Raw genomic sequence first — 14,061 nt, forward strand, 5'->3', positions numbered from 1 at the left:
TTGGGCAGGCTGGAAGAAGGAAGGAGAGAACGACAAAAAGAGAGCATTAGCATCTACACTTCGGCATTTGTTTGTGGTATGTAGCTGACACTCAACCGGAGTGCCCGGGTTTACAGTGCGTACAAATGGAGGAACAAGTGAATGCTGGCATCTCATCACAAGTGGCCTTTTGACAAAGAAGAGAGGAGGTCTGAAGTGAAGAGAGAGGAGTTTGTTGGGTTAAAGAGAAAGCCTCCTAACGCAGTTATAATTACATATTTATACCACAACTCTTAAAAAGAGAGGAAATGTGATTGTTTCCCATCCAACTGTCAGGTTAATTCTATGCAAACATAAGTTTGTGACCAAAAGCTGGGCTTAAGCTGTTGATGATTTATTCTTTGATTCAACTTTCAAAGCCAAAGAAATGCTGCAAACAATCATCTACTTGCCACACTCTCACGGTCAGCTGTGTGTCCATGGTATCCGTGACATTATTTTCACACATTGCACATATTCTTCAAACTGTGAACAATTACACATTTTCTTGTCAATATTTTTTAACATTCCATACTCTTGGTTTTAAACACTGTACAGCTCTTTTCATTTTAAAACATTTGTTGTTTATTGTACATTTCATATTTATGATTCTTGACTTTTGCGTACTATTTGTATTTATTTTCTTATATATTTGTTGTAACCGTTATGCACCAAAATACCTACAAAAATCGCTTGCATGTAGTGAACTTTATTTAGAAATACAACTGCTTTACCTGATGACGGTCTAAAGACAGAAACGTGTCTCCAAATAAAGTTTATTACAAGTAAAGGACGATGTGCAGGAATTCCCTCTTCTCTTGCCTCGGGACAACAGCTCAACCAGAAAGATTCCTTGTACTGTATGTAAAGAATACACGTTGTAATAAACATGTGGACAATTGAGTAACACTTAGATTGCTGAATTGTGGTACTTTTTTAAAACATTTTTATTTCAAAACGCACTTTGATTCACTGAACTAAATGCTCCTTTGAAGATACACTTGGAGTTTTGGGAAGTTTAATCCTGAACCAACTAGAAGATTGCCGATGGAAGCATTAGTGCTCATGCTACAGGACATGAGCACGCGGCATGTTAAATAAAGTCAAAAACATTTACAAGTCAACAAGGCACAAAACTTAACTGTAAATGAAAGCGTGACTGTTGTTGAGCGACGTCTTGTGAATTAGGTTCGAGATACAACATAGAAAGCTATTTACTGAGCTGACTTTGGGACCTAACATCATAAAACACCAAAAGATAAATTACATATTTTAGCTTTAAGACATAAGTTACACATGTTACCCTTCGTAGCTTTTAGGACCGTCCTCCGAATCTAGAAATATTTTTTCCAGATTATGAAATAAGGCCTATTTTGTTGTTAAACTTCAAAATAACCCTCTATAGTGTCTAATGCGTCTCAAATCTGAGTGAGTAGTAGAGTTATAACCTTCAGCTGTATGTTAACAAAGTGTGTAAAACACATCAGAAAACACCTGCCAACATGCCACATCACACGGTCACTGTAATAAACAAAACCGACCACCCTAAAGTGTCATCGTGCCCCATCTCATATCCATAATGAATTGTTGTTTTGACAGTCAGAGATGCTTTAATGAGAAAATATTAACTTTCTTTATGGAATGTTTACTTCACATCTTAGTGGGTTTCTGAATAGAGCCTGAAGGTGATTAAAACTTAAAGTGAACCAAACATTAAACCAGACAAAGTTTCTCATTTACAATTAGAGTTTCTTAACTGCTGTCTTCCTCATTCACACACACACACACACACACACACACACACACACACACACACACACACGCACACACACTGGAGGAACACCAGTCGCCAGTTGGTCTTAAAGAGGCAAATTCCTCCGCAGCATTTTCTCAACATCGTAAAGCGTCTGCCGTTAAAGCGATGTTTTTTCAATCCGTCTGCTCTCCCTGACACTTCCAGATAACGTTGGCGTTAGGTTGATTTGGGGGAATTTGCACACCATATGCTGCTGTGTCAAACACCTTCATTTAAACGGGCTATGGCTCTGCATTCCCTAATAGCAGCATCATTGGAGCTTGTTTATCTAATGCGCCTGTTAATGTTATTTATTGAGAGTCTGCCCGCTACCCGGTTCCTCCATGCATGCTAAGGAGACAGACATAAGATATGCAAATGCTAACGTCGGCCCAACTTCACGGCAGTAAAACAGAGCATTTGCATTTGATGTAGCACATAATAAACTGGTTATTAGCATTTTAAATGCGTCAAACAAACTTGAAAAATGTGGCCTGTGCTGGGGTGGTTTTTATTATTGCTGCGTGCAGTCAAAACACACATATACACATGCCACACATGCCTTCAAACACGTACAGAAAAGTGTGCATGAGCCGACACATAAATATAAAACTGCTGTACACAGGCGCAAACTGGTGTCACAAGGCAAAGCGTCACAGGACAGATGATGCGTTTGATGAAGTTGTTTCTCTGTCTCCTCCTCTCTCACGCCATAAAGTTTCTCTCAGTGCATTAAAAAATGCAGACGATTCATTTCGTCGACGATTCATCCTCCAGGCCCCGGAAAACGAGGTCTGGTTTCAGCTTTGATGACCTGCGCAATGAACAATCTGACTTAACAGTAACTACTGTTGTCTCTGCACCAGGCCTGCGGGTGATTTGTTAATGAACCTTGAGTGAGAGAAATGTTGACCTATGAACGTGTTGAAACACAAGGTCAACCCCTGAAAAACTGATTTAAGAAAGTATGGCACAGGCTGAAATGGTACCATGGAAAAGCAGAGCAAAGGTACTTTTTACACATTTGATTTAATAGTCAAATCAATTCAATTTCATTTATAAGACCCAATATCACAAAACCACAAGAGGCTTCGCAATCTGTAAAGAATCCGACACCCTCTGACCTCAGACCCCTGATTCAAATAAGGTAAAACTCCCCCAGAAAAAACTATAAGTGGGAAAAATTGAAGACATGCAATAGATGTCGCGTGTACAGAAAAGATCAACGTAGTAAAATTAAGGATGCTTTTTGAAAATTATAGCTGTTGAATTATGTTTGTATTCAATACGTAATCATGCATTCTGATTATGGCTCCCCAACATATGCAGCGTTGTGGACAACCTGAGAGACGGAAGCAAATGAACGGTGAGAAAATCGGGAGCGAGGGAGAGCGAGCACAGAGCGCAGGAGGAGAGCTGCCTGAATTGGTTTTTCATTAGCAGTTAATGATGTGATAATCTCTCTAACAGTAAGCAGGCCGCACACCCTGCAGGCTCCAAAACTCCTCTAATGGAGTGTGTGTGTGTGTGTGTGTGCGTTTTTTTTACTAAGTGTGGCTGCAGTCCTATTGTTTGTTTGCATGAGAGCACTGTGTGTATTTGTGAATGTGTGCATGGTTACAACCCTGTGTGGGTGATGATCTTGTTATCGATTGACATGGATGGACACACGGAAAGACACACACACACACACACACATGGACACACACACACGTGCACAACACAGCCAGACCTGATCCGAACTTTCCTCTCTACATGTAACCTCGCTCACACACCCTCACCCCGTCACACCATCCTAAATCCTACATGTTAATCTCTCTCCTTCTCTCTCTCTCTTTCTCTAAAACGCACACAAACATACTCGCTTTCATTCTCCGCTTGCAGAGACCCCTGCTTCATTTTCTGGTCATGTGCACCCATTGCGAGGGGGCGAAGCGGACACAAAGTGACACAGGGAGCAGCATGGGGAGGAGAGGGGGGCGAGGCTGGAGCTGCAGCCTGAAAGGAGGCGATGGGAGGTGTCCGATTGTCCCGCGCTGAAAGGGACAGTTAAAAGGAGAACCTTGTTGCAAAAGCTGGTGGGCCGGGCTGGAGGCTAGTTAAGTGCTGGTGGTGTGTGTAGCTGTGTGTGTGTGTGTCTTTGTCTGCTTGTGTCTGAGTGAGTCCAATGAGCAGGAGGAGGGTGACTGATGACCGAGGTGAGGATGATACTGGAGAGGCTGATTATAAATGTTAAAGGAATAGTTTGACATTCTGGGAAAATAATGATACCGCTCTCAAATCTGTCCATTTAGTGTGATAAAGCTACAGCGATCAGCTGGTTAGCTTAGCTTAGCATAAAGACTGGAAACAGAGCGAAACAGCTCGCCTGGCTCTGTCCAACGATAACAAAATCTGTCTCTAAAGCTCACTAATCTACACGTTATATCTTGTGTGTTTAATTCGCATATAAAGGACAAAAAAATTGTAAAAACGACAATAAGCCGTTTTACAGGTTTTAGATTTAGAAACTATTTCGAGGCGCTGAGCAGTTCCCAGGCAACCAGTGGGGAATCCAGGAAGTTATGGCCGACACATAGCCACCTGTAAAACGGTTAAACACTTTCAGTTTTTATACAGATTAAACACACAAGATACCAGCCCGCTATTTCCTTTGGTTTCAATCTTTGTGTAGAGCTAGGCTAAGCTAACCAACTTCTGCCCATGGCGTCATATTTTCGGGTAAGAGTGGTGTCCATCTTCTCATGTCATACTCTCCCCCAGATTATGAAGAAGCGTACCTCCGTTTTTGAAACATTGCACTCCATGAAAAGGGAAAATCATTTTAACTGATGAGAGACTTTTCTTTGGCGTTAATGTGTAAAGTCCAACGTGATCTTACTGGTTTACGTAGAATGACCACAACCTCTTTGTCACGTATTTCTGTGAGATCAGTGAGGTAAAATCTGACGTTGAATCTGGATTTAAGAGCTCTGTCATCTAAAAGGTGACAAAGAAAATATTTTTCCTTTCAAAAGAGACATTTAAGAAATACACACCTCGAGCGGTGCATCCAGATGAAGAAGAAAAACAAGACAGAAAACTGTTTGATAAAACTCATCATCAACATGCTTCAGAAAGCTTTGAGACACCAAATTTGTATCAGAGCATGTTCAAACAGAAAGCAATAAGAACATGAAGGTATGTTTCTTCATTACGGAAATGTTAATTTGACTTGTTTTTGCCTAATTAACGCCAATGTCTTCCAAGAACAAAACAGCCCCACAAATATTAATTAGGAACTCAATATTCATGTTGGTGGAGATGGTTGTGAGGTCTGTAATTAATGAGCTTTTAATTGTTTGATCACCTCCTTAATTAAAGGCTTGCTCTAAAGTGAATGTTTGTTTACTTTTCACAACACAAAAAGAATAAGAAAGACAGAAATCTTATTGATATTCTCTTTTAAACAGAATTCACCCAAGGAAGAAAAAATAAGACTTTTAAAAAAGTTACCCAAACATTTCTGAGAGGTGCAGTACATCTTCTTACTTTTTACTGCTTTGATTGAAAATGAATGAATCTCAGAGGTACTTCTGACAAGGGCTGGAGGGTTTCACTCTTAGATCTCAATACTCGTGTTGCTGTCTTCCGTCTGCGGATAGAATGCTTCAACCTTTTGTGAAATCTCTTTTTGTGAAACTTCAAACTGTGTTTGATGGCATCTTTGACGGGCAAAATGAAAGGAGTACAGATCAACGCTTACACATTTGGCATAATATACTGCAGACCTGACTAGAAAAAAAGCTTCAAATTAATATTTTATATAATCGTAAAATATACAACATGAACTTCCATCCAAAGAGAGCTCAAATATTCTGACTGGACCTTTCAGACAAAGTAATATATGTCCAACAAAACAAACAAAGAAACACGGTGCAAGCAAACAAGTTTTTGTTGTTCCGTTTGACAATATACATTAAATCAATCTCTACAAAGCAAAACAGATGATTCCCTTTGAAGTCCCTCACGAGTTTGTCATCCTCAAGAACCTTTTTTTCATTCAATGAATTGACAGATTTTTGAAACTTTAGGTGGTTTACTGACTCCTCCCTGCACCAACAAAAATACAGAGAACAATAGAAAAATGCTTAATATATGCATATTTATGACCTGGGACTTATTGACTTTATTCCATAATATACTTACATACAGGAAAAAATAAACAGAAGTTAAGTACTTATAATATGATGGTTGTATACAATACAAAAAAGAATAAAGTGTTATATAATAAATAATAAGCATTTTATGTCTCCTCAACTCGTCATATGTAATACAATTTTTCGTTTTTTCTGCTTCTCTGCTGCTATTTGTTCCTCAGTTATAATAAGGATGGCCCCGATTTTTTTAATTAATAAGTTGAGACCATCTTTAAAATACTGACAATGTCATTTAAAGTCATTATTCATTTTGAAGACATTTTATTAATATTCTTATTTGTACATAGCAGCACTCATAACTTCTGATCGTCAGACGTGTTTCCTCCATCCACTATACATATATATATATACATATACAGTATACAGTATATATTCTATATTGTCTTTAAAACACCCTACAATGTGTTGAATGCAAAAACAGACGGAAACATGTCTCACTGCCTTTCATATGATTTATAGGCAGGTCATTTAGAGGTGTGAACATTCTGTCTGTTTCCATAGAACATTAGTTAAGATGTAATTCTTCTCCGCTTTAGGGCAAGACAACGTGACACATTCTTGGCTTTCAGAACACCGGGTTGATTCAGGTACAGATTTGCCTCGAGCGTTTTTGAAGCTGGAACAGAACGTTTCTCATAACTGAGAAGGGAACAGCTTTGTGAGGTGTAACTATTTGTATTTCAATTCGACAACATGACATATGTAGCGTTGACATCTTGATGTAACAATAACTCACAAGGCCAGCTGCGCACAATTTCAAACAGAAAAGATGACAAATGAAGTACATGAAATACTGAACAGCAGTTGGTTATTTAGAAGGTGTCTGGATGTTTCAGTGAGATTACACAAATATGATTAAGACAAATTGCTAACGTAATCAAATCCAATGGGATTACTAAACCAGAAACAAGGTCATATTAAATACTTTTGAATGGCTCCTAATTGCCAAACACAATCAAAAACAGTAACTGAAACTAACTATTTCCTCTAGATTTTACAACCATTTCCAAAATATTCGTAAATGCAACAAATAATAATTTACTTTAAAAGCAACCTTGACACCTTTGAGCTGCCACCTTGACCTTGTGTCTCCCTCTGGTAAGACAGCCGCCTACTGTCTTCACATACTGCTGGAGGGACGCCTCCATTGACTGTTTACTGCCCTGAGCTTGTTAGAGGGGGTCTAGTGGCCCACCCAGGAGAGAGAGACGCAGGGGAGATTGGTTGTTCCTGGAGAGCATCGGTTCACTTCTCTGACGTAGTTAAACCATTAATATACGGGTGTATACTTTTTTAAAAATCCTGTTACTTAAGTTTTATGGACTGCAATAGAAATTACATTTCGAAAACGGAGCAACGTTGTTATTCATTTGGAATTGTGTTTGTCCAACTCCAATATTCACTCTCTTTTAGCTCTGTTTTTGGTCTCCACTAACTCCTGAGGGAAATATCTGGCTCTTTAGCTGCTAAATGCTCAGCTATGTTCACCAGCTAGTCACCTATACCCGTCAAAGACTGAGTCAGGACCACAAGTATAGGGTCACAGGAGATGTCATTCGGCTCGACAAACAAATTTGCTGAATTTCTTCCAGTGTTTTATTTAAAGTGTATATCTGCAGTTCACCTTTAAGCCACATGAGGGAGTCTAAATGTTCATATTGTTGTAATAATTGTATCTAATATGAAAGGTTAGCGTACATTATGTTTGTTTTACTGAAAGCTATAGTCCCTGAGTCGCCGTTGAAGTGTTAATCAAGCGCTTGCTGGCGTAGAGATGGCGTTAAATAACACTGAGAACTCGCAAACAGCATTTTTTTATAAAACTGAAGAGGGTGAAACAAAAACATGTGACTGGTTGAGTGGTTCATTGGAGCACATGGAAAAAAGCTGAAACCATGCAGCTAAACTTGATTTTTGGCGGGTCACGCATGTCACACGGTGACTCACTCAATAAACGCTCACTCTGACTCTTCAGTGTTCGCACGAAAGACGTGTGTAGATGCTCTTCGCCCACATAGCTACACACTAAATGATCACTTTTATATTACTGTTGGGTTATTTACCCAAACTAATAACGTTGTTATTTTGATCTAATGTTAGACACAACAAGCTCAAGTTGTAGCATAAAAATGTCACAAATTTATTTAGTTGTACAAAACAATGTGCACGACGCTCAAACATATAATCGGCATTCAGTAACAAACAGTAGCATGTACGATTTTAAAAAAGCTTCATTATAACAGTTTTTAACCATAATAACACTAAAATTGAGTCAAAACTACCTATTGTATTGGGTGGTTTTCTTCCTATGGGTACAGTGAACCCAGTTTTGACTAAAAGTTTCACCCATTTACTCCAGCTGTCCTTTTGCTGCCCAGGAAACTGATGTGAGAGGGCAGCGAGCCACTTGTGAAAGAGATAAAGATTAAAAGAGAGAAGAGAAGATGCAAGCAGAAACTGGAGAGAAGAGACAGTACGCGAGAAAGAGTGTGAGAGGAGGAGAGAGGGAACAAGATAAAAAAAGAAGATACGAACAGAGGAATAAAAGGAAAGCGAGGAGCTTACGCGGTGAAAAGAGCACATTAGGGGCGACCTGCTGCGACAGTAGTGTGGGGGAACGGTGAATAACTGGCTCCACTTAGACCTGTGTCCTGGTGGTGTGGAGCCAAGGGCCTCAGATGGACTTACACTAAAAAAAAAAAGAAAACACACCAGAAAAACATAAATAAAGCGAAAGAAACTCATTCAAAGGCATGTATTCCTGCACAAACTGATACCTGTCGCACACACATGCTCACATACCTCCTCTGTGAGCTCTCCTCTGCCCCTCTCATTCACACATTTCTCCACATTGGCCGGATTAGGAACACTTTCTCTTGGGTGTGCGAGGCTGCCCCGCACACAAAGAAACACTTGGGGACAGGATTAGTAGGCTTACAGCGGATTCACATATGTCCAGTTCAAGCAATTGGTATTCAAAGCTTTACACTTTCAAATGCCACCAAGAGAGAGCAAAGCCGAGCAGCGCTTTTCTTTGCATTGGCAGCACCTTTATGAGAAGGGCTCTTTTGCTGGGCCAACAATGAGGCCGTGAATACACATTTTTACTGTTCTACCAGGGGGATCTCATTGGCGAAGGATGGAGCAGAGAGCAGAGTTTGAGACAGACTTTATTATCCGTGTTTGAAGTGCTGTGTGTGTGTGTGTGTGTGTGTGTGTGTGTGCAGACGGATGGATGGAAGGATAGACAGATGGATGGATGGAGGGATGCTGAGGTGCTGGTCAGAGGAAGAGTGCTTCAGTTACTTCCACATGTTATTGTTTGGCGGCCCGTTCCTCCACTCCACCTCCACAAAACAGATCTGGAGGAGACTCTTCAGAGTGGAGAGAGCGCTCTCAGCAGCTTAATATAGACAATACTGACTCAATTGAATGTATTCTCCCAATATTTTAACACAAAAGTGCCTTCTGAGATCTGTCTGTTTCCTTGATGAATCAATAAAATATGTTTTATGATCGATAAATGTTCTAAATTGGTTTATTACATTGTGAAAATAGAGGATGACTGATTTCAATTTATTCTGTGTTTCTCTTGTTTAAATACATAAAATGTGTCCTTATTCATATTTTTAGATGATTGTGAATGAAGGGTTTGTATTTAGCACAAATATCCCCTTGATGGTCAAGTAAAGTATTTAACTTTAAATCCTTGAAATGATATGACTATTGTGAGACATTTTTTTTACATATGTTGATTGTCATCTACATTTTAAAATAATTAGTGCTGAATTGTTTTAGGCTAGCCTATATTGAATCCTTAGGGATACAATTTAAGTTGTAGGCTGACATGTAAAATATGAATAATGATGAATAAATTAAATGAAGGATGAACTTTCTGTAAGACATGAAGCGATGAGAAGTCGTATGAAGGACCAGACATGAGGCCCACATGCTGCCATATGGCCAGCAGAGTGCCGAGTGTCGGAGCGGGCATGTTACCTCTGTCCCAGCGGAGGCCGCGCACCCCTGCGGCCGCAGGAGCCGCTGAATGGGAAAGCAATTTCCCTTCCCATTCCTCCCCATTCCCTCAGGCAACCAGCGGCCGAACCGACACTTTAGTTTAAGATTCGACTGTCCGACAAACACTCAGTGAGCACTGTGTGAGAGACTGGAAGTTGTTTTTAACAGATCACAGTCTCTCCTCCTCCTCATAGTGCAGTTCATCAACAATTTGATGTACAAATCTGTGAAATAATAATTAAAAAAAACATATTGCGCGAGGTTATAAAATTATTTTGTGCGTAAAATTCACATTACGCAGCTCGAAAAAAATCTCAGCAGACAACGCAGTCCGAAACCAATGTAGTGTTTCACTTTTTAAATATAAAGTGGGAGGCTCTCCAAACAACATGTATATAAGTTTTACAAAAAATGGTATAAAAGAAGCAATTTTCAAAACTGACCAGTTTGTCCCAGGAAGAGCAACTTGCTGTTCCACGAGAGGAGAGGAGATAAGAAAGAGATGAAGAGGAGAAAAAAAGAAGACCCCCAACGGTGTCCTGACAATGGCAGTGAATGGTTGCGCACCGCGGTCACTGGGACAGTCAAAGCACACCGCCCCCTTTCTAACGGGCACGTCATCCTCCTAACTATACGTTATGAATAGGAAAGCTGCTTTTGTTTCCCCGCGTGTATAAATAGCCTCTATCAGTGTCCTCCTCACCGCAGAGACACACCGAGACACCGAGACACAGAGACACAGAGAAAGAGAGAGAGAGCGAGAGAGAGAGAGAGAGAGAGAGAGAGAGAGAGAGAGAGAGAGAGAGAGAGAGAGAGAGAGAGAGAGAGAGCAAGTCGGCGGAGGCAAAGTGGACACCGATGTGATAAGAGGGACAGAAGCGTGGGACAGGAGGGATACAGACAACATCAGGTGACCAGAGCGACTGAAGGCTCCAGAAAGAGAGAGGGAGTAAAAAGAGAGAGAGAAGAAGTGTGTGAGAGAGAGAGAGAGAGAGGGGGAGAGAGAGAGAGGGGGGAAGAGAGAGAGAGAGAGAGAGTGAGAGAGAGAGAGGGAGGAAGCCAGCAGCGACCTCCTACCCAACAACCTCGGAAGCGAACCCATAAAATGAATTCAGACTCCAGCCCGAGCAGCAGAGCCTCTTCCCCGGACATGGACGTTATGTCTCTCAGAGACCACCATCCACACCACCATCATCACCACGTTGGCTCCTCCGTTTCCTCATCTACGCAGAGCGAAGAGCTGCGCCAGAAGCTGAGCGCCAGCGATCTCCTGAGGTCTGGAGACCCCAAGTCAGTAGGAAGCAGCAGCAGTAGCAGCAGCAGCAGCAGCAGCAGCAGAGACAAGTTCAAACTTAAAAAAGCAGTCACCGAGGAGGAAATGTACCACCTCCGTCTCAAGATTAACGGCCGGGAGCGGAAGCGCATGCACGACCTCAACCTGGCCATGGACGGCTTGCGCGAGGTGATGCCCTACGCGCACGGGCCCTCGGTGCGGAAGTTGTCTAAGATCGCCACACTCCTTCTCGCCAGGAACTACATCCTGATGCTCAACAGCTCCTTGGACGAGATGAAGCGGCTGGTGGGGGACATTTACGGAGGGCACAACTCAGCTTTCCACTGCGGCACCGTTGCGCACGCCGCCGGTTCAGGTGGACACCCCGGGGGCCCGGCCGCTGCAGCCGCCGCCGCAGCCGCCGCCGCCGCGCACCAGGTGCACCCTCTCCTCGGGAGCGGGCTGACAACCTCCACGTCCTCCACGCTGTCGAGCGCGCTGCCGGGGCTCACGTCCATCCGAGCACCCCACGCCCTGATGAAGGGCTCCCCGGCTGGGCCCCAGCCCATGCAGCTGGGCCCCGGCTTCCCGCATTGGGCCGGACTGCCGTGTCCCTGCCCCATCTGCCAGATGCCCCCTCCTCCACACATCCCCATCAGCACTGCCGGCCTCACGAGACTCACAGTGGATGGCAAGGACCTGATGAAATGATGGTCTGTCAGACACGCGGAGACTGAGAGATGTAACGATGTTTGTAAATAGAGAATTCAGGGCATGAGGGTGGAGTTGGCATCACTTGTGCATGTTGTTGTTTAGTCTGTTTTCTTGTTGGGCGTATGAGAAAAAAACGTTATTTTCCTCCTTGTAACAAGGACTTATAAAGACTGATGAATTTTCCAATTGAAGGTAAAAAGAAAAAGTTGTGCGTCATGCAACAAGATGCCACGATCCTCTGGTGTCTGACTGAGTTTTAGTTTCACGCCACAATGTGAAAAGTGAAGGAGGCTGCATGGACATGTTGATTTCATTTGACCTTTTTTCTGTATCAGGCGTTATTTTGTGAAAACGAAGAATGCTCTCTGTGCCTTGTACCAAGGATTTTAAACTTGAGTTGTAAATGAAAATAATGACATTCATGTGTTTGGCTAAAATGACTCTGCCACCGTGGAAATTTGTTTTAAAATTCTTTAGATTTATTTTTATTTCGTGGCTTACTGTATGTCCATTTGTGTTTTTATTTCTTCTCTTTTTTTGCATGATGGTGTAATTATCACAGCATGATTGTTTTTGCTGAACTGAATTTGTTATGCCCAGAGACCCTGTGTCTTTATTTTTGTACATTGTTGATGATTGATGAAATATTTATTATCACCCAGCGTCCCTGGATGAAATTTCAATAAAACTGAAATGATGGATCATATCTCACTGTCTCACTTTTTTTTTAAATGTCACTCTTAAACACTCAATAACTATATTTGTCCTATCGATAATTTACATTTCCTGAAGTCTAGTACAGGTACATTTTAACTTATTCATTTACTTATTTTTAAGCACATTGACAGCTCAAAGCCTCCAAACATATTTTTATTTTCAAAAGAAAACAAACATTTATCCCAAAAATAGATTCCTTTATGTCAGCCAAAAGGTATTAAATTCTCTCACATGTTTCAGTTGCAAAAACAATTAAAAATATTTTTGTGACATTTCAAACTACAGCAAGGCCTCTGTTGAAAAAAGTAACGATGTGTTAACTTTCACAAGCTCTATAGTTCTACTGAACGTTAATTGAAATAAACGAAGATAAATACATTTAGCAGAATACAGTATCACTTTACAAGAAATTGGTCAAATATGTTGATTATCGACAAAATATGAAAAAGGAAAACTACAAGTGAGTGGATGATATGTACCCTTGTTTTTTTCCCTTTGAATTACTCTAACCAAAATATATTATTTCTTGGGTATAAATGAAAATAGCAGAACTTTAAGGATGTTTGTCTGTCTACTAAAGGTAATATTTTGGACACAGCTCGGAAAGCCCGAAAGCCATACAGGTTGATTCCCTGCAACCACAAGACACTTTAAAACAAAAAATCTGATATGATGTCAACTTGTCATTTTATTTCTCCTCTGTGCACAAAAACACCAGCTGATGAGTTAAAACACGGTCATGGTCGGGCTGCATTTATTTAACATTTCCGAGCAGCTAGCACAAATGTTAAAGAGAGGGGAAATGAGGATGAAATGAGGGGACTTGGCTGCATCCTAATGGAGCCCAGTTGAATTGTTCCATGTAGCAGCTAGAAAGTGATCCGCCTCGGGGAGCGCAGAGCAGTTTGTCCGCCGGGTCCCTTGGGTGTTTCACCGTCTCATCTCTGCAGCGACAGAATGTATGTTTGTGGAGATTACAAGTTAATTGTTCATGGGGGACCAAGAGGAGAAAATCACATCACAGAAAGGCGTCGGGATTACAGGCTACTAAATGCAAGAAGATTATACATTCAGACCCCCTCCTCGGCCTCGGCGCATGCAAATGAGTGTGTGTGGATTAAAAAAAAGAAAGAAAGAAAGAGAGAAAAAGAAAAGGAGACGATGAAGCCCTTTTGTAACTTATTTTGGAGGGAAGAAAACACAAGTTCTGTGGCTAAATTGAGAAAGTGTGAAAGAGTTCATTTTACACTTCTTCGTTTTTGTCTTTAGGAATGAGTATAGCCTGTCTGTCCCTCGCGGGCTGCCAGATGGGATGTAAATAGCTG

At 41.3% G+C, this 14,061-nt stretch overlaps 1 protein-coding gene across 1 annotated transcript; it reads left to right on the forward strand.

The window, feature by feature from the left end:
- Positions 1–11,137: 11,137 nt before the first annotated feature.
- On the forward strand, positions 11,138–12,016 carry olig3 (oligodendrocyte transcription factor 3; the record flags this gene model as incomplete). Its single annotated transcript, XM_079168600.1, has 1 exon — positions 11,138–12,016. The coding sequence occupies one exon, from the start codon at positions 11,138–11,140 to the stop codon at positions 12,014–12,016; it is 879 nt and encodes a 292-aa protein (XP_079024726.1).
- Between the last annotated feature and the right edge of the window lie 2,045 nt (positions 12,017–14,061).

The sequence above is a fragment of the Pholis gunnellus genome, assembly GCF_910591455.1.
Source record: "Pholis gunnellus genome assembly, chromosome: 11".
In the NCBI taxonomy this organism is placed as follows: Eukaryota; Metazoa; Chordata; class Actinopteri; order Perciformes; family Pholidae; genus Pholis; species Pholis gunnellus.